We start from the raw sequence: 21,564 nt of genomic DNA, 5'->3' as shown, positions 1-21,564 counted from the left end.
ATGGATTGATTTCTTTCCTCCTCTCTCTCCTGAGAAAACTGACAGAGTTGCAGACCTCACCGGCTAGGGCTGTTTTCTGTGAGAAATCAGTCAGGGAACACCTGAACATATCTCCAGTGCCTGCAGTAGCTCTCTTGAGTGCTTCTTTTGGACCTGCACTACAAGTGCAACCTGTGCAGACCAGGGGAGCGTGGGACCAAGGTCTCCTGTGTTATTTGCTTGTACCACGTTTCCTTTCAGGCATTTTCTTTTTAATATGACACGACTAATTTTTAATTATCATTTTATTTGCTTAGCATGGCGCACATATTAAAGACACTCAACAGCTGGTTCTGGTGGGAGAATATATGGATGCCTATCAACGTCACATGGGCACATTTCGTAGACCGTGAAGGCCTTGTCTTTCCAAAACCACATCAGCTGTATGCCACAATACCATATGCTTTTGTATTGCTGATTATCCGATTCCTCAGTGAAAGGTAAGAAACAGAAATTCCATGTAATACTCTCGTTAGTTGTTGTTAATGCTAAAAATAAAATTGGAAATTAAGATAATGTAAGAATGTTGATCTAAAGATTTCATAACAGAGGGTTAGTTGGGAGTCTGCTAAAAATATCTACTACAGATAATATTGAAGGTGAAATCCTGGGAAATATTTTTCACTATCAGGAACATGTGATTGTGGTCCAATCTAGATGGAAAGCGTTTCTCTACATTTCTCTCATTTCTAGAGCAGCATTTGGATAATTCTCATTATCTCCTTCCATTAGAGAAACAATTCTTTCAGAAACATTTTGGATTCCTTTTGCTTTTTCTCCTTTGGTGGAAGAGTAGAGTTATTTGTCCTCCAAACCAAACCTCTTCTCTTGTTAGATCCTTCCCCAGGACATTAGTGTGAGGCTGATAAATCAAAGGTGTCCAGTTGTAGCAAACCTACGCAGACTGGAGGGATCTCAAAGTTTCATGTGAACATTTTCTGTAGAGCTAGTAATGCTGATGCTTTTTTTCTCACTCTGCTTTAGTGATCATGGAATCATTAAAGTTGGAAAAACCCTCCAAGATCATCTGGTCCAGCCACCCCCCTACCACCACTATCACCCACTAAACCATGTCCTCAAGCACCACGTCCAACCTTTCCTTAAACACCTCAAGGGATGGTGACTCCAGCACCTCCCTGGGCAACCCATCCCAATGCCTGGCAACTCTTTCTGAGAATAAACTTCTAGTTTCCAGCTAAATTTCTCCTAATTTTCAGCCTAAATGGCTTACTTCTGCAACTGGAGTCTTATGAGATGGGCAAAGGCTGGCACCACAGAAGAAAGCTACAAATATATTAAGATTTTCAATGCATTTACTTAATTATTTGTTTCAATTTTATTGGTTTTATTTGATTTTTTTTTCTGCTCTAAAAACGTGATTAGTAGTTTTTGTAATTATTTCAGGATACAATGAGGAAATTTGGAATGTCATAAGTTGAACAGACTTAAGACAGGACCAGATAAGATCATTCATATCAGAGATCAAAAGTAATTTGGTTCATATGTTTATAACCATGCACAGTGTCTCCTGAGTAAATGCTTGCCCAGCTGTCTCACTGCACTGCTGTTGGAAGCTGCTCATGTGAATAATTAGCCCATACATCTGGTGTGCAGTGAATCGGCCCATGAATGAAGAAAACTGACCGCTGCTATGAGTAATAGGGAATCAGTCGCTGATATCAGCAGAGAGGAAGGGGCTTTTGTTGTTGTTGTTGTATTCTCCAGAAAAGCCTGCCCAAGTAGAAGAGCAAAACAGTTGGCTTTGCAGCTCCTAGTAGTGGAAAATGGAAGAGAAGGAGAAGCCTTCAGTTTCTGGGGGAGTTGCTGTGTGCCACTGGCTAGAGGCCACATGCAGAATCCTGTTTCCTGGGCCGTGGTAGCCCAGCGTGACAATGTGCTATGTGACTACCTGTCACCAGGAGAGATTATCCCAGTAGCAATCTTCCAGCATCTGTTCACATTTCATGTTCCCTTAACTATTGCTTAACTCAAATGTGTCTGTGAAAAAGACAAGGACAAAAAATCAGGATTTTTTCTGTAGTTTCAGAGCATTTCAGGACCAGAAAATCAAGTAGTTGTCTACTTTTTTATTTTATTTTATTTTATTTTATTTTTTCCCCTAATTGCTAATATGCTGTGATTCTCTTTTGGGATTAGTTACAGGGAGATTATTTGTTCTCATGGAGCAGTCATATACTATAGCAGATTACAATGCTTCAGATTTACTTTGTTCATATCCTGGTATGAGAATAGCTGAGGTCTTGTAACTGCGTTGTATTTATTAATCTTTTCATTCTGTGTCTTTTCAGATATATTGCTATACCTCTAGCAAAAGCCTTAGGTATAAAGAATGTAAGACGTGTGAAGCCACAGCCTAATCCTGTTTTAGAGAGTTATTTCCGGGAGTGCTCAAAACACCCATCCCAAGTAAGGATTCTCATTCTTTTAAAGTAGTTTTGGCTTTTGGAAAATCCCAAGTTTTACTGTTTCAATAAGCCGTTAGCAATGACATCATGGGATGAGTTCCAGCTGATTGACAGATGACTTAATTTATTTGGGTTTATGTTGCTTTTCTGCTGACAAGGGTATATAGCATCCAAAACAGAAAATACGTTTAAGATGTTTAATTTTCTGGCATGCTGTTCTAGGTTAGACTGTTAGTATTATTTCCAATGAAGATCAGTGCTCCATCTTTAACTCATTCTGCCTGGAGAAAATATCAACTGACATCTGTTGTTGGAAAGTGCTATCATATTTATTGCTAGCAGTAATATTGGAACACTGGTATGGAACCTGTTTGATCTGTTATATTGCTGCATACTTAATCTTGGTTTATGTAAGAAAGAAAAACAATCTTTATATTAACTTGCTGTTGATTTTTAAATTTGAACAAGAAGAAGATAAAAGCCAACACTTAGTATTTCAAAACATGAAGCAACCTGATTGCTGATGGGGAGCAGGAATCTGTCCTTGCTGCGAATGTCCTTGCTGCGAATGCAATCTCAGGAAGTTCACTTAACTACAAATACCAAACAATTGCAGTTTTCCTATGCTGTTTTTTAAAAGAAAGATGTGCCTCATTGACGATTATTGATATGTGGAATTTTGCATTCTATCCCTGACTCTGCTGCTCTCTTATTGTGGTTTTGGCCTGCTGTTGTCAGGAGTAGATGTACATGTATTCATGTTCACATGTGAGCTCTACTCTCTGGCCAAGTACCCTGATCTCGGTTTCATAACTTCCTTCTGCATGAGTGCAATTTGACAATTAATCTCTGAAGGGAAGCACAGAATTCACATTTATTACTTCTTGGTACACAGGAAAGATTCAGACTGCCTCTTCTATGTGTCTGGCCTAGGAACCAGCATGTCTGAGTGCACAGAGGCCTGGCTGGTGACTGAGGGCATCTAGGCTCCATCATCTGTCTAAACAAAGTCAGTATTCCCGTGTGGCAAGTAGGGAGCTCTTCAGCCAGCAGGATGGGCTGAACACAGAGCCTGTTGGCAGTCCTGCCCTCCCCAGCAGCTGAGGTGCCTTTGCTCACATACCAGAGCTTGCTTCCAAGAGAAGACTAACTGAACAGGACTTACCTTGGCCGAGGCAGTGCTGCTGCCACCCACTATTTGCATACCAGCCTCGGAGGGAAAGAACTTCCCCAGGGATGAGTTGAACACTGCCTCTGCTCCTGCAGCTGCCCCAGGGGAGGTCAGCCCACACGTTCTGCCTCTTAGGATGGAGGAGAGGGAGGAAGCCGACAAGCTGCAGGTGGGGCACCGAGCACCCAGAAATGCAAGAGGCACGTGGGTGAAGGAGGAGGCAGCTCATCGCCCCTAATCATTAGAGTAGGAGGTAGTACCTTGTGCTTGGTGCACGCTGGCATGGCTGCACAGCAGAGCCACTTCACCTTTGGAGTACAGATAAAGCACAGACAACGGGCAGCTGCACTTGAAAGGCTAGATGGATTCTTAGGTGACTGCTCTAGCACTAATTTATTTTTAGGTGTTGAAAGGAGGCAGTCTGGATTTTGCTCAGTAAGATTAAGTGACTTGCCCTGCTGCGTGGCAGAATGCTGAATTTGAGAACAGAGCCCAGCTTGCCTTAACGCTGTCTCACCAGAAATACTCATTTAAATACAGTCTAATGATGATGCAAGGTAAAATATTGGATGCAAGGTCTACGTGCATCTATACATGGCACTCCAAAAAGTTACCCACTGCCAAACCTCTTGTTTAGCAGAAAAAGCTGCATCTTTTAAGTTATCAGAAGCCATTAGAGTAGCAATAGCACCATTTGTAGACTCATACATTTCATGCCTGATTTATTAACGTAAGTTAGTGTCTTGAAACCCCAGTATTTCTGTGAATGTCATTCAAAAATTAAACCAGGAAGTCTCAAAGTTAAAACACCATGGACAGTTAATATAAGTAATATTTTTAAATGAAGGTCTTATAATTGTGGGAAGCTGATCTGTGAAGTACAAAATAAATAAAGATGACACTGGTGTAGATCTTGTTGCTAACACTCTTCCATTTTTTGCAGTCAGAGATTCAAGGCCTTGCCAAAAAGTGCAACTGTACCGTCCATTTGGTGGAAAAGTGGTTTAGGAGAAGGCGAAACCTTGAGATCCCAACTGTGCTTCGGAAATTCCAGGAAGCTTTGTAAGAAAAGTCTTTTCTTTATTACGGATTTTTGTTTTGGAAAGTGATTGAGATCCTCAGATGCCTTCTTGGTTGGGGGCTTATTTCCAGAAAGCTGGGTCTGTCTGACTAGGGTTTTGGTTTGTGCGTATGCAAAGAAATTGAAAGGGTCTAGTAGCATTTCTCCAAATCCTATGACTCAAAAATATTAGGCTTACGGATTTCTGGGGGGAGGGGAACACTCCAAAATATTTTAGGTTTCTTCAGTACGTAATAATGGATTTATTTATAGGCTCCTGTTATGTAACACTTGATGAAAACATGTAGAGAATAGGAAAACACTTGTCTGTCTGCCTGTAATCATAAGGCAACCAAAATGCTTATTCACTGTTTAAATATGTATCTATATTTTCATCTTGGGATAATATAATGTGTGTACAGAAGTGAGTTCAAGAGCAGGATTCCTGGCATCCTAATTAAGTGGTAGGTGTTACAGCTTGAGCACGGGGTACCATGTGGAACATGAGTTCAAATCTGCTAATGAGGGTGGGCCATTGAGTAATTCCGAGTGATAACAATGAATATGTAAAAAAGTTTCAAAACCTCCTCCTGCATATGATTGAAAACTGGAAAAGCATTCAAGAGTCTGATTTTCCACAAGCATGTGAGAACTTCCCCATACATAAACATTTTACTAATTAACTATTCCAGTGTTATCCAAAATCTCATACAAATTGGAAATCCCCAAGTAGGCAGCGTGGCTTTGCTTACATAGCTCAACCCTTTTTGCTACTGAAGCTAACTGTACCAGTGTAAAACTCTTTCCTAATGACCTGACTATTTGGGCTTTTGGCTAGCATGATTACCTTGGTAAAATTCACATGATGATATTATTTGACCTCTTTTAGTGTAGATTAGCTTAAAGAACGAGGGTTAAAAGCTCAAAGTTGAGTAGTTTATCAAGATTACTTTGTGTGAATCGATATGATAATAATTTGATCTCCTCTGGGCATAAATGCAGTTGATAGACAGAGGTGTGTTGCTGTGAAGCCTAACTGAGTTGAATAAACTGTCTTGGCAAACTGATGTTCTTTTTTTTTTTTTTTTTTTTTTTTTTTTCCTGCTGTTGTTTTGTGGATCAGTTAACTTTGTTTTGCAAGTGACACTAAGATTTCCTGCTATCGATACAAGAGCTGCCTGCCATGCATCCATGGCTCTAGTTATACACAGCCAAAGACTGAAATTAAAACTTGCTTGGCAGCCTGAGTGAGAATGAAGCAAACAGGTTTTTCTTGTGCAATTTTGTGAACCTTGCTCTGCTCTTTGTCAGTGAATTTAATTGGATATAATTTTCAAGGCAACAAATTGAACAGAGTTATTCCATGCTAGTAGTCAGTGTTACGAGCGTTATGACATTTTTGAAAGCCTGCAATCTACAGGATCATTTTTCTGAATCACAAGGAAAATCTGATGAGCCAGTTCTAAGCCATACTTAAGCTATTAGTGCTCCCTGTTAAGCAACACTGGGGTTTGGAAAGTCCTTTGCATGAAACCTTCCCTGCCTTAAAAGACTCGCCAGCCTTTAACTTCACCTATTAAATTCTCTTTTGTTAGACTCAGTTTTAGAGAAAAGTTTCAAGAGAAGATTCCTAAAGTTAAATCAGAAAGATCCTTTTATACAGTTGTTGTTCTGTGCTGTTCCTGGCGGCCAGAATCCAGAGTTTAAAAGGCACATGTGTAAAGTTTGGTGAATTTGGATGAATTTTACTTTGGGTTTTGTTAACCAAATTCATAAAGAAGCTTGGCTAAATGCAAAATGAGGTAGTGCTCTGGCAGTCTTGTACATACGATGAGTTCATCTGAAGCACTGAGTGCTTACTGCCAAGTGCATTCGTTCCACAGACTTGTAGGGCTGGGGACCAATGGTGCAGTCGTGTTAGGTGCTCTGTGCTTTGGGTCTGAGTCAGGAAGTCACTGAAGCACGCACTTTACCCTGAACACAGAATCAGTCCAGCTATGTCCACTGGACTCCTTACACCTCTGCCTGAAATACGAGGAGAGCTGATGGCAGAATCAGCCCCTGTGTGAAGTCTATCCTGTGCCACAGTGGTGCTTTCCCTAGATCTCTTGGTTAACTCTGAGCAAGGTATTACTTGTGAGTTCCCCTCTCTGCTTCCATTTGCTGTCCTGATTTCTGCCATTTGAATTTCTCTGTCTGTGCAGTGGGTGGTTTTTCATCATCTTAGGAAAGATGCTTCAAAGTAGAAATGTAGAACGATTGCTTATTACCAGTGTATCTGGTGGCAATTCTGTAATTGTTGTCTTGATTTCTTCTGTGGGCATGAGACATATCGTCTTGTCTAGCCTCCACCATCTCATGTCCTCATTTTTTCATTATTTCTTTCTCTTTTAAAATGCTGGCTCAGTCTTTGAACATCTCATTCTTTCACCTGGGATATCAGCCTCCAGGTAATGCAGGGCTCAGAAAGAAGGGGTTGCTCTTACCAGTCTCATCATTGTCTCTCAAATGACACTTCATTACTGTTTGCCAAAGACCACAACCATCATTTTTATAAATCTCTCAATTAGTGCTAGCATAAGCAGTGTTCTTGTCAAGGCTCTTTCTCCTTTTTAGCAAATCGCATTTCTGGGAGGCCGTTTGCTGTTCTCATCTGGGACACTTCTTGTTCCATGAGATGTTCTCACCAAGTCTGGGGCCGCATTTCCCTTTCTCTGTGATGATGACCTTTCTCAGCATGCGATGTCCTGCAGCATTTTCCTACTGATCTTGAAGAGTTGCTCTGGGAAAGGTCAGGCTTGTTCCAGCAGAGGAGAAAAGGGCAGAGGAAGAAGTTTTCCATCACCTGTAGAGGTGGGAGTGGGAACGCTCTGGCTGAGTCTCCAGCCACACCCAGTCCCAGGGACAATACCTCCCACGCAGGTTCCAGAGTCATCACAAGGCTGATTGCTGGCTCCAAATCACAGCATCCTGCTCTCCCATACATAAGCAACAACATAGTTTCGGTTCCCTAAGATACACAGGATTTTTTTTTTTCCCTTTGCTGACTTACCAGATCAGTGATGAAAATCTGTGAGTTTTATCTGCCTTGATGGATATGCATTTAAACCACAAAAAGCTTAGATCAGGCTTAGTTAAATGCTGCCAAACCTAGTCAAAGATTGAGGTTTATGGGTAATCCAGGCCTGAGCAGTAAGATAAAAGCTTACATGGTATCTGTTAAAGCGTCGTGGAGCTCCCCAGTTTTCAACAACTGGTGTTTAAAAAAACACAAAACAAAACAAAAAAATCAAAAGAAATTAGCTCAGTAATTGAAACAAGTCCCTGTTGGTGACAACATTCACAATGTTTAATCTGACTAGAAAGTATATACTATGTGGCTGAAAGGTTTTATGCTGATAGTGAGCTGTGAGATTGAATATTCATGTTGGACTAAACTAGAGGAATTGATACAGTGGGGAAGGTTGCTGTCATCAAATATTTAATTCTTAGGGAATTTATTACAATTTTCTGTAACTATTAGCTTGATCAGCTTGAGCCTGGCTGGAGAACTTCTCCAATAATCACAAGCAAGACATCTGTATTGTGATAATGTAAAATCATTTATTTTTTTTTAGCAATTAGGTAAGTATAAGTATTTGAGTAACAGTCATTTAGATATAGCCCACACATGGCAACCCTTAATATGGAATGTGAGGGCACATTTATGTGGAAATTGTCTGTGATGCATGATGACTTGCTGTAGGTCTGACTCAGGATAATATCAATGGGAAAATAATGTTATTTTTTCCTTTTAATCTTGCAGCTGGCGATTTTCATTCTATCTTACATCTTCCATTGCTGGATTTATATTTCTATATGATGTAAGTTAATTTCATTAAGTTTTGTTATATTTTTAACAGAACAAGGACTGATTTATAGATCTTCACGAAGCCCATCAAAGCCCATACACTCTGATTTCAGTGGCTGCTTGGGTTCAGATCTGTGATGTATGTAATCTGTGTGGTAGGCTGCAATATACACTGAAGTTTTGCGTGGATTTCTAAATTTTCTTCTCAAACTCCTGTAATTAAAAGAAAATAAAAATGTATGAGTTATCAGCCTTTTAAAGAAAGGTTTTAAGTCCCATAGATGGTTTTACAACGTGCCTTGTTAACACCTACAAATGCATCGCATGGCCACGTTTTTCTCAAAGGAAGCAGTAAAAGTTTTCTGGCAGTGCTTTTTGGGGTCACAACAGCAGTGTGTTTCATGGCTATTTATTGAGGTGTTACTCCCAACTTCTGACTCAGCAGCAAGAGAGAGAGTGCTGCTTGTAACTATGTGAGCACTGCCTGGGGTGTCATTAATGCTTCTCCTGAGCAACTGAACCATTTTCAGTGTGTCTACAGTCATTTGGCTCTTCTCCCCAAACGCTGTTTATCATCACAAACCAGTGTGTGTGGCTGGTAAACACAGCAAAATCTAATCATTGTGGCAACATATCTTGAGTAATTGCAGTAATAAAACACACGCCCACTGCTTTGGATGATGAAATGATGAACTGGAATGCTTCAGGTGTCCTGAAGAGAAGCCAAAATGCTGAGACTAATACAATAAATCTGAGATGTAAGATCTCTTCAGAAATTGGTGGAGAGCAGTTATCCAGATCATAGTTTCTCAGCTCGTTCCACACAGAGAATGTTTAAGTATTAAGGATTTTGGAGTTAACATGACTTATTGTGGTTCTGATGATCCATCTGAATCATCTGTCTTTCCCAGAAACCTTGGTTTTACGACATATGGCAGACGTGGGTTGGCTACCCGTTTCAGGTGAGCTTTTTGGCGTCGGTCCGTTGGCCTGAGGGCATTCCAGGTATTTCCCCATTGGAAGGGGTAATCCGCAGACATGCTTCTCCCTCCCAGCGGGCACCACCCGGAGAGGTGTGGCACCAGACTCCTCTTCTGCCTTTCCTTGGTACCTCCTGCTGACTGTTGCAGGACTTCGCAGCCATCTGCCTGTGCTGCAACACGGCCCTCCAGCCAGACCACTGCCATTCCCACCAGCTTACCAGCCGCCCACAGTACTCCTTTTGTGTTAGAGGCTTCAGTGAAGAACCCTGAGGCTTGCACCAGTCCTGGTGTTGCTTTGAGGCACTGCAGAACAGCGTTATATGGCTGTGCCGAGCAGCTCAAGTGCCGCGTGCTCCCTGCACCCTGTTGCTCAGTAGCACAGGCAGAGGGAGGGAGCACTGCAGTGGTTTGACTTGGCAGAATGCAATTCCCTGCTCTGGGAATCTCTGCTCAGGACTGATTTTTTTTTGTGTGTGTGCAGTTTTTTTTAACCTCCAAGGGTCTGGTTTCTTACTCAAATATCATACTAACAATCCCCTAACAGATGGCTCCAAGCAAACTTTCTTCTTGCCCACCTGTCAGAGGTTCTTGTGTGCTACCCCCTCCTTCATATTTCTGTAAATCTGTGGCCCATCATCCTTCTCCTTATTCACCTTCTACTCAAGGGTCAAAAATAAAAAGAATCCTGCCTCCCAGCTGGGTTTGCCAAGCTCCTCTTACTCATGGGACCTGATAACCAAGCTTATTCCCTGCCACCTGGGAAAAGTATTTAAGCAAATGAGCAGCCAAGCTGATGTAAACTCAGCATCCTAGCCCTCTTGTGCCCTAAGCAGAAGCATAGGATTTTAATGTAAGCAGATGACTTTTTGGTCATGAGATGTATGAGTATCTACAATGTTCGCCAAAAAGGAAAGCTTCGTTTATTTGCAGTTGTTTGTAATTAAATGCAGAAGCACTGTGTGTGTAGTTCTCTGACAAAAACATAGAAAAAAAGCATGCTAAAATTTGGGGGTGGGGGAAGAACAGCAGAAACAGAGTTCGGTCTGAGTAAAGGTTAAAATATTTGGCTCCCAGAACATCCTTCTTAATGAAGCCCAGAACATGGATTTAGTTTAGTTTAATTTTTTTAAGCAAGACGCATCAGAGAAGCAAAAGAAGTGAGGAAAGGAAAAAAGAAGTAATTTCACTTGGCATTCAACGTTTGGTATTCTCCAAGTTAACTGTTTTTTTTTTTCTTCATTTACAGACTTTGCTGCCATCCCAATACTGGTACTACATGGCTGAGATCAGTTTTTACTGGTCTCTCCTATTTACACTGGGGATCGATAACAAAAGGAAGGCAAGTGGTCAGGCTGGTTTGTAGCTAGAACCTCTGTTTCTACACGAAAAAAATAAAGGCTTATACAACTGTCCTGCTACGGGATTTGGTGCAGCCACATGAGGGCAGCATCAGGCTACACCTGGCACACATGCAGCCATCCACGTTCTCCTGGCTGCCAAGGGCACCTCTCTGTGACAAGCATTGCCTGTCACTTCACCTGCAAGGAGACCCTCAAGGGCTCTGTGCTTGCTTGGCTCTATCTTTTTTCTTCTCTTCCTCACAGGATTTTATGGCTCATGTCGTTCATCACTTGGCAGCCATTGGGCTAATGAGTGGCTCGTGGTGTGGCAATTATGTGCGTCTTGGAACTTTGGTGATATTTGTGCATGATACTGCAGATTTCTGGCTCGAGGTAACCCCGACTACTTTTTTAAAATATATACATTAATAATTATTATTTTTTATTGTCCAGCTCGTGTTCAATGATGTTTTAATCTCTTTGCCATCAGATTCATATGTTCCCTCCCTATCCTCACAGAGAGGCAGCTTCACACAGTCATAAATTGTAAGCTAAAAGAGAGCTTCCAGATAATTTACAGAATGTTACAGAATCCATTATGAGAAAAGAGTAAAAGAGAAGTTCAGCAGTACTGTACAGGGACTGGAAATACAGCTGCCTCCCTGGATTATTCTTGTTTCACTGTTAAAATTAGACCAAGTTGGCTAGCCTGCGAACAGCTTGTCATGATACCAATTCTCAAGCAAATTTAGCAACTAAAAGCTTGGCTACTTCTCTAAACTGTCTTAATTTTGTCAGCATTCACACCCCTGTGTTGACCCAAGGGGCACGTCTACATCATACAGTTCTGGCTGGAGATACTCAAACTGTCTCTGAACAAGATATCACAGGTACTGGCAGGAGAAAAACATCTCCCTTTTTCTCCATCTCTGGATGAAATATCAGTGTTCAGAAATGCCCTAGGATTAGGAAGTGTTTTTCTCTGCACACAGCTCTGTGGTGACAGAGACCTGCTGCTGGGTTTCTCAAAAGATGAATGCGCTCTGTGGTTCATTCAGTGGCATCATTCTGGTTTTATAGCCCCAGGATTCAGAGTGTAGTTTCATCACCTATTTTGCTGGCAGTACCCACGCAAGCAGATCTTGCAGGCTGTTGCCTCTCATTGGACATTTCTTCTCCAAATATGCTTTCAGTTCTGATGGAACAACTAATAGTGGGGTCATGCAGTTGGGGTTGGTCCAGATTAAAGGCAGTTTCTTTCGCTGGATTACTTTTAATCCTGAACTGTTTTGTGGTCCAACTCACTGTGTGGCCTTTACAAACAGTTGAACCAACAGCTGGTACAACAGCACTTAGATGCAAACTGAAGTTGGATACTGGCATAAATTAATTCAGCCCTGTCACTCAAAAAGAAGTTGATCAAAATGCTTGTTAGACCTAGGTTTGGCACCTGGAGCTTTGTTCACACTTGAGAACAGATGTTTTGTTCACCAGGGTGATTCCTAAATGAAGCATGGGGAGCTGTACTCTTCTGCTACGGGAGGAGCAGTAATAATGATCTTTACTAGTGGGATAGAGACTAAAGCTAGGACCTCCCGCCCTCAAAGAGGAAAAAAAGTTCCAAATTAGGCACAGAGAAGGGTAACATGCGTGCACCAGAATGCCTGTGTATAACGGGCTACTGCTCCTCTGGAGTGTGGAGATAGGGCCAGCGGCTTCTCTTTGATTCAGCCTGCTTTGAATCTGGTACAACGAGAGATGAACTTCTGTTTTCAAGAGCACTTTGTGTTTTCATGACACTTCTACTTTCATATCGGAGAGCTGTTCCTTAGGCCCCTGATACAGAGTTCTTGCCTTTGAGATAAAAGGAGAAATATAAACAAGGAATCTGTTTTGATGCTGCTTTATTAGGTATCAGTAAAATGATTGCTCTGTATGTCAGGCAGGGAGGAAACCTGCTTAGGTGGAAGATGAGTTCTTGTTTATGAAAATGCAGAAAGGAATTTATTTCAGAGAATATTTGTAATATGTTTGAATTTTATTCTATGTAGGCAGCCAAAATGTTTAATTACGCTCGCTGGGAGAAAACCTGCAATGTGCTGTTTATCATCTTTTCTATCGCATTCTTCATCACGAGGATCATCCTGTTTCCCTGCTGGTAAGCGATATTTAATGTCACAGCCTTTTATTTCATTCCCATTTCCATTGAAAGGTTAGTATTGGTTGTGATGGGAAAAGAAAAGAAATGGATTGTATCTTAAAGAGCAGAAGCTGGGCTTTTGTTATTGTTGACTTTAGTGGCCAGCTGGAAGAGTTGATAGAAACCTGTAATTTTCTTTAAAAATTTAAGTAAAAATAGTTTTAAAATGAACCTCCTGAAAATGTATTAACATAAATAAAAACTTTCACTTATTATTTAACTTGTTTTCATAAATTGTAGTTAAATATTATGAGCTCCTGTGTTTTTGAGTGGGTTGAGCTACTTAATTACAAGAAGTCATAGTCCCTTTCATTACATCCCTCCTGCTGTAAAGCAGAGTACAGTCTGTCCTATATGATTGCAGTTATTTATTTATTTTTTTGGAGTGCATACTTTTTGGTATGTAACTCTCAGGTAGCACCTCGCCTCACTTATCTACATGGGGGACAGTCAGAAAAATTAGGGTAAACCAATTAATTTATGAAGTCAATGCACATAAATCATAACTTTGCACTGCAAATTCATGTGAGCATTTACTATGATTTAATCTGCTTTGGAGTATCCACACGGGTGCTTAGTGTGCTTAATGCTTAACATGTTTAGCTTTTAAAAAGCGTTTAATGTGTTTCACATTCACGGTTTCATTGATTTGTTCTAGTTTGCTTTCATGCCCCTCCCTGCATGTGGACAAACCCTTAGAGACCCAAGCTGGTTAAATTAATAGTTCTGAACATTGATCAGCACAAGGTTTTAATTTCCTGTAGTATTCTTTTTCAGAAATGCTGATGTCTTTTACTTTCTTGTTATTTTTTGATTAACTGCACAAACGATCTCCAATCATTTTGCTTCACTGAGTTTCTTGTTCTTGAGCTTGGAAGCAAAACGTGATGAGATTAAAAGGACTCAAAAAGTCCAAAATAATATGGAAGAAGTGAAGTCTCAAGATGGACAAAACACATGTTAATTAACAAAGAGCCCTGTTGCAAAGCTTGCAGGATTTTCTCTGAATGTGGATTTCAGATTAGAGAGAATTTGCATGAAAAAATGGCACAGACAAGCTCTGTGTTGCATATTATCTAGACCACACAGAGCTCAAGATAAAAAAAAAAAAAAAATCTATCCTTTTTTAGCATACTTTCATGCAAGACTCAAATTTCTTATCTTCTGAAGTCTGTACTTCAGTAGAGATAATATAGTTAAGCCACAGCTTGTTAATTAATCTGTCATTTTTGCAGAGCTTTTTAAAATGTTGTGGAAATAGTTAATCAGTTTGGAATGTGAAATAAGAAATCATTATAAATTGGATGGAGAAGGAATCGTGCACCATAACAGTGACCTTTATTTTATTATTTTATTTTTTTTTAGGATTCTGCGTGCCACGTTGTATCAACCTACATACTACTCCACTACTCCTGTCATAGCATATTTCTTATTCAACGGGCAGCTATTGATCCTTCAAGGCTTGCATTTATATTGGGGTTACTTAATCTTCAAGATTTTGAGAAGGTTCATTTTCTTAAAGGTAAGCAGTTCTGTTTCTGTTGAGAGGTGTGTGAAATACCAGCCATATACTAACACTTCCAGTAGAGGTTACTTGGATTCTCTCATTGTTTTCATGAACTTTCATGTCAGCATTTTTTATAGGCACCTACTAAGTATAAACATGTTCCAATGTGCTTTCTACCCCTCGTTCATGTTTAAGGTCATAGATCAGAATATCAAAACTTCAGGTACAGCCTTTTTTTTTTTTTTTTCCCCTGTATTTGATGTTTTGCTCTGATAATAAATGAGAAGTGAACTGTTCCAAAAACTGGAGCCCAAAGATGGCATTGAACTCTTGAAATTCCTGTGTTCAAGGTGAAAGTAATCTTTTTCTCCCTGGAATTTGTAAAAACATTAAAAAAAAAAATAATCATAATGGGGAGAGATGAGTGTTGAGATCTTTTAAAAACTAGAAAAGAAATCTTGTTCTTCAGGTTCCTCTAAATCTGAGGTTGGCTATACTTGAACATTCTGTTTTTGGAGTAAGAAAACCATTCGAAGCTGATTCAGTATTATACTATGACATAATGAAATAGTCACATTCAACTGTGACATATAAATAGATCAGCAAGAAAGCTGAAGAAACAGCTCAAAGGCTTTTTCTTTTATTTTCAAAGAGGCTGTTTAAAAAGACTAGCTTTGCTGAGGATGTCTCAACATATTCACATGTTCAGTAGAGTAACAGTGCAAGTTTGGGGCTGTCATAATCTACTTTTAGCTTGTAGATGAAATTGATGTGGGGAAAAAGCTGTAAAATGTTTGCTGCAATCTAAGTCTTGATTGATTGTCTGAAGTAAATCTTTCACAAGGTCTTTTCTAGCAAAGTATGCCAGCAGCATTTAGAAAAGAACTTGGGAGAATGTCTCAATATTTGACACAACCATTGACAGGGATACTTTGCTAATTAAGGTGAAACTAGTGCTATTGAAAAATGGTATTCCTTGTGAGGATCAAGAGACAAAAATCTTGTGATACTGTCCTTTTATCTGAAGCAGTTAATGCTGTGAAGCATCTTAAGGAAATAGAAATGTTCCTTTCTACCCATATTAACCATCGTTCGACTGCTAACAGAAACCATTCTATAATTTACTTTCTGGAAATAATTAGCAATGAGCGCAGTGCAAATACAATTACACCCAAGTTTGTTGCCCAGGCATGGCCCCTATCACTGCAATAACATCCTGACCCGAGCCTCTTTGAAGTTGATGGAAAGAGTGCTTCAGATTATAATAGTACTGGATGAAACCAGCTGATTATTCTGGCTATCACCATGCAAATGAGAAAGAGACGGGTCAAATATCTTCATTCTCAGTCCAAGCTTGTTCTGTATTCCAAGTATTTTTCTACTCTTCATTTGTTTATTAATTTCAACCAGTATGATGAGACCCTATCAGCAAAGCTTGTCTTTTTAAACAGCTTTTTTAGTAGAAAAAGAAAAAGCCTTTAAATCAACAAGAAAGCTAAAGAAAAAGTTCATTTACATGCCATAACTGTGAACTGCAAACTTGTAGGTTGTGGTACTTTAGGCCCAGTCTTGCTTTGATGGAGAGGCTCAACTAAGAAATGAAATGCCATGATTGACTCAGTGTAGCTTGGCATTGTAATCCGTAATGATTGTTTCTAGTGGTTGGGATTTGCATTAACAGTGTGTAAAGTGGTATTTTTAATTCCTAAAATGATGGTTGCTGGGAGTGTTTGTGCTTCATTATTCCTTCCTTCCATCCCACTGAATTTTCCTGATGACTTTTGACAAGGGTCTGAATAAAAGGTTTCTTGATGAGGTACTTGGGAGGATGATTTTGTTGATATTTTTTGTTTTTGTTTTCTGCTTTATTTAAACCTGGCTTCTCAAGGAAGCTTGTGCAATCAAGCTATGTTTATCTGATCCCAGTGCCAATCTCAGCCTCATTGGATGGCATTCCTGGGTTCCTACAAGTCTTATGCAAATAGCTCGATATCATAGGGAAACCCAATGTCTTCCCTATAAGAAAACTGGTTACAAATTCAACCCTTGTTAGAGAGTAAACAGTTGAACATAAAGGAAAAATCTGTAGAAGAAATGGCTTGCTTTGTGCTGCTTTTAAAACATGTTTTTATGTTTCTTTAGAGACTGAAAGACTTGTGTTTCTTCCATGTAGCTTACCTCTGATTAATTACAGTCTTTCTGGCCAGGCTTACTGAGTGTTAGCGTTTTACTTCTTGTTTTCTTTTTTGATTGTGGCCTTGCCCCTGCACTGAGCTGGAGTTTGTCCTACATATTTCACTGTAATTTGACAGAATTTTTGACATAATTTTAGCACATTGTCAAAATATCTGTCAGGATGTTTCATCAAAATTAGCCAGATTGACTAACATCTCCTATCCATCTTTAACATCCAATCTTATAAAATGTCACTAAAGGCAAATTTTTGTTGAGAAATTGACATCTAATAGGGGAAGGTAATAACAATAAAAAATAATAAAAAAAAAAAAGAAAGAAAAATAAGGTACTTTAGCTATGAGGAATGAAGTTGTTTGACTGTAGTACAGAGATATTTGTGCTTTACGTGAGAGGTATGACCTGGAATTTAGCAACTGCACAACAAGTGCGTACAAGCCTATTGCAAAATCTGCTAATGAAATGAGCATGGCTGAAACAGTTCAGGAAGAGGCAGAAAACAAATTCCATGTGAATCACAAAACTGTAGATGTTTGTAAAGTTTTCTTACCACTCTTGAGAAGTCAAATGTAGAGGTAAGTGGACTGCTAACGTAAGTGAAAGGTAGAAGTGTGTGTTCCGTGTTCAGCAGCCACGTGTGCTTGCTGTATGCAGAGCTTGAAATGAAGGTGGCCCTCACACAACCCCGATGAGATCAAGAGAGAGCTCTCTGCTTGGCAGCTGAAGAGGAGCAGGGCTTTGGCATAGCTTTCCATCCACGCTGGTTGGGTGTTGTGTTTTTTTTTGAGAGTCCACTGGAAAAAAGGTCTTTAGATACAACGGTTAGGAGGAGGTTGCTAGGCCAGCTATATAAGGCCAGCCTGCCCTGCCTGCTTATATGCCTTTGTAGGGGCAGAAATGCTTTATTTTGAGATAAGAGCTTTTTTTTTGTGTTAGTCACTTCTAAAAAATGTAAAAGCACCAAGCCGGCATCTCTACCAGGGATTTTTGATTCCTTATACAGCTCTCGGAGAAGATGGTTTCCAAATAACATTTTTACAGTGGCAGCAGCAGCAGGCCTAGCCCTTTTCAGTCTGCATGACTTCAGCTGGCTTGCATGTGCAGCCTGTTTTCCATAGCGGTGGCAAACTTGGCTGTGAAAGCAGCCAGTGCCTCCAGAACTGCAAAGGCAACTCTGGGAAGAATGGTGTTTGCAAGGCAGCACTTCTCTACCACCAGGTTTGTTACAGACGTGCTCCTCACAAATTGCTGTTGCTATTCTAGTGAAATGCCAGTAAACCGTTGCACTTGCATGAGGAGGGTTTTGTTTCGCCGCCCAAGACTTCTAAGTTTTCATTCAGAAAACGGGCAATTTCTGATGTTTTTCTTGAAGCAAGTTAGCCACTTTAGGTGGAAAAATGAATGATGTAACTGGGGATAGGGATTGATGTGGTGTAAATATACAAGCCTGAAGGAAGCTTGGAGCATATCAAAGGTGTGAAGACTTTTTCTCAGCACCTTCTGTGCCTTGAGCCACCCGGTGTTGGCAGGGTCACCGGTGGAAACGGTGATAGTGCAGCAGGTAAGATCCTCTGTCATCCTTCGAAGGGCAGGTGTCTCCTCTGATCACATCCTTCTGGCTCACGCCATCTCACAGCCTGGCACCCAGGAGCCTTTAATGTATTTATTCTGAGTGGAAGGCGGTGGTGTCCCTTGTCAAAGCCCAGGCTAAGGAACCGGCTTGGGTCAGACATGAACCACGGGGTGTGGTGAGGGCCCGAATCTCCAGGTGGTCACATACCCAAATCCCCGTTGCTGTTTATTCAGAGGCTTGCACAGAGCTGTGCTGCAGCTTGCTAGAGCTGGGGGTGTAGCTTCAGTATCCTCACCATCAGGCTGCGACAGGAGGCTGTGTTAAAGGCAGGAATTAAAGCAAAAATGACATCAGGAGCCCAGCAGCCTTACCAGGTGGTAGCTTTCTTCGATGCTTTACCCTTCCCTCTCATGGAAGGGTGGGTGGCTTTTGTCTGCCACTGGGTGGACAGAAGCTCTTCATCTCAGCTCTCGCCTCCCCTCTGCACTAATTATCCTGTCTCTCTGGGATAATTGCTCGGCTGGCTTGCTTCAGCCAAAAAGAGCTTGGATTAGAAACCCTGCCATCTCCCTCCTCCCAAGTACTGCAGCCAGAGACGAATTAAAATGAGGAAAAAGGAAAGAGGGACGTAGACGATCTTGCTCTGTGCTCGTGTGTCCAATTTTCTCAGTTCTGGGAGTCTCTGGCACCTGAGCTGATGGCACAGAGTGCTGGTCTCGACACGTGTGGGCCTTGTGCTGCCTTTCCCCCAGCTCAGTCCTCCATGAGCATCCTAACAAGGGGGGAAGCGAGGCTATGCTCGGCCACTTGACATTAAGAAGCTGTTTATTTTCTATGGGGTTAAATTTGGAACAGGAATATAATTTTTTTCAAGTCAAAGATTGTTGTTATGCTGGAAAACGTTTATTAAAAAAATAAAAATCCAAACAACTGACCATGAACCCAAATGTCCTTTTCCATAGGACATTTTATGACCCTGTTTACGATTGAAGCACATCCATGTACGAGAAGCCCTTCAAGGTCAGACCTGTGGGCATTTATCTTAGGTCAGTTCTGCAGCGAGAGGACGAAGGACATTTTTCAGTGCAATTTCTTTTCAAGTTAGGTCAGGCAATTGCAATGTGAGCCGCTGGCTGCCATCTTGATGTCCAAGGCCTTTTGTTGCTAGGGAACTCGGTGTGTTTCTGTAATATTGAACAATTACATGGTTAAATTACCCGCTTGTATCAGGTTTCAAGCACCACTGAAACATGTCTAGTCATCATGTCTGCACATATGAGAATATTTTAGGAAAATTGAAAAAACATATAGAGAGGTATGTACACGTGCACTGATTTAAAATATCTCGCCAGGAAAATCCCATGGAGATTAAACATTTTATTTCCAAGGTCAGAAAAAGGGAGCGAATGACAGCAGCTTATAGCCACATTATTATGGCAAATTAAGATGTAAAATACATGTTAAAACCATTACACACAGAGTTAAGGTTTTGAGACTACGGTGTTTTAAATTTTGAAAAATATGTGTAAGTTGTAGGAAATGGGCACGGTGTCCACATGACTCAGATACTTCAGGGCTGATGCGAAGTCCATCAGTGGCAGAAGGTAAAGGCAGGTTTTTAATGGGCCGTAATGTTACCAGCAATATATTTTTTGCTTCTTTTTATTGCTTTGTTGCCATCAGACTGTCCTTGACTAAGGCAACGAGCTTCCTACTAATAGCTGGTGTTCTTTAGAAGTCATCAAGTACTGTTTGGATTCACCTTGGTTCTTTCTTCCTATTTTTTTAAACTACTTACTGAAACGAAAGCAGTACTCAAGTATTTCTTAAGCATTTTTGGTTGGACATACTCTTGTCCATGGTTTATTCATTCCTTACTCAGTCTAAATTCCCAAGAGAACAGTGAGAGTTAACTCTCAAAGAATGACTAATGGCAGTGTAAGATAGCTGAAAATGATAAGAAAATGCTATTTTGGGCTTGACATAAGAGCTGTGAAATACTTGTTATGACACTTGTGCTACGTCCAGCGCTCCTTCCTCTACTGAAGCATTTTGCTCTGCCGGAGGACTGCTCTCGTGCTAAGGTTCCCTCTGCCAGTTCAAGTTAAACTTTCTTCCCTTTTCTTATGTACTCATCCTGGGATGCCAGTACAGTCCTTGCTCTGAAAGTGGTTAGCCACATAAAGACTGCTTATATTGGTTATTTCCTTTTCTGCGTCAAAATAACACGTACTAGTAATGCTGCATCCCTAAAAGTTTAACTCAAATACTTCAGTGTTTGAACAGTAATGCACAGATGAGGCCTGAAAGCCCTTTGGGACACAGACGTAACCTGCTCTTGTAACACACGCCCTCACTGCTTGTACTGAGGAGTAATGCAGCTTTACACCTGCACAGGTGCTGACCTGTGCTCCTTTCTAGCTTTCTTGTTGTGAATTTACCTCTTTAGAGACCTGCTATAACCCTCTGTGGAAGCTTTTAAATTAGGTTATACAGTTCCCAGAGGCCATGCTACCTGCGTGCAGGCGGAGGCTGTTCAGAGGCACCTCTGCTTCTGCTGAGCTTTCTTTCCTTGGGCCCTGTGTGGAATTCTTTTGTTAGTTATTCCTCCTACCTTTTTTTTGTTTGGTGTCTTTGTATCAAGAGTAACTTATAAGATTCAAATGAATTACTAAAAATAAATGCTCTAACCACGTGGGACCTGGGAGTATGAAATTTCAATTGTGAATTTGGGTGAGAACTTGTTTGTTTATCATAGCCCCACAGCACATTCTTTAAAGAAATGTTTTTTCCAATTTTCCTGTTTGCAGGTAACATTTATCCATGAAAGTACAGACTTCCATATGACAAATTTAAGCCTCCCTGGCTCTTGCATTGTTTTCCTTGGTTACCTTTAGAACCAGGTCTCCATCCATCACACTCAGACCATGGAGCTGTAGTGGTTAAAGCCTTACTGACTTACCTTTGATGTGGGAGTCGCTCTTCAGCCTCTGTTCACCCGGGAGCACTGCGACTGCGAGCGCTTGGCTGCCCTTGCAGCTGGGGCAGCATTGCTGCCCTCGCTGAGCTGTGCAATAACCTGAGATATGTAACTCTAAATACAAATCGTAATTTTAAAGCTATGGGGGGAGGAAACCTTATGTAACACCTAAGTAGAAAGGCCTTTAGAGAAATTACATTTTAAATCTCTTCGGTGGCAAATAATGCTGGAAGCAGTGCTCA

General features: G+C 40.7%; 1 protein-coding gene across 1 annotated transcript in view; it reads left to right on the top strand.

Moving 5' to 3' along the window:
* The first annotated feature begins 291 nt into the window (after window positions 1–291).
* CERS3 (ceramide synthase 3) overlaps window positions 292–21,564 on the top strand; it is a 34,228-nt gene continuing 12,955 nt past the window's right edge. The window contains exons 1-9 of the mRNA XM_082768659.1: window positions 292–479; window positions 2,349–2,466; window positions 4,580–4,698; window positions 8,502–8,559; window positions 9,458–9,508; window positions 10,776–10,868; window positions 11,134–11,262; window positions 12,921–13,027; window positions 14,435–14,591. Of these exons, the coding sequence (XP_082624785.1) occupies window positions 298–479; window positions 2,349–2,466; window positions 4,580–4,698; window positions 8,502–8,559; window positions 9,458–9,508; window positions 10,776–10,868; window positions 11,134–11,262; window positions 12,921–13,027; window positions 14,435–14,591 (1,014 nt within the window). The 5' untranslated portion in view covers window positions 292–297. The remainder of the gene's footprint in view (window positions 480–2,348; window positions 2,467–4,579; window positions 4,699–8,501; window positions 8,560–9,457; window positions 9,509–10,775; window positions 10,869–11,133; window positions 11,263–12,920; window positions 13,028–14,434; window positions 14,592–21,564) is intronic.

The sequence above is a fragment of the Aythya marila genome, assembly GCF_965140915.1.
Source record: "Aythya marila genome assembly, chromosome: 11".
In the NCBI taxonomy this organism is placed as follows: Eukaryota; Metazoa; Chordata; class Aves; order Anseriformes; family Anatidae; genus Aythya; species Aythya marila.
The sequence above is the reverse complement of the archived record's forward strand: the minus strand, read 5'-3'. Positions and strand labels throughout refer to the sequence as shown.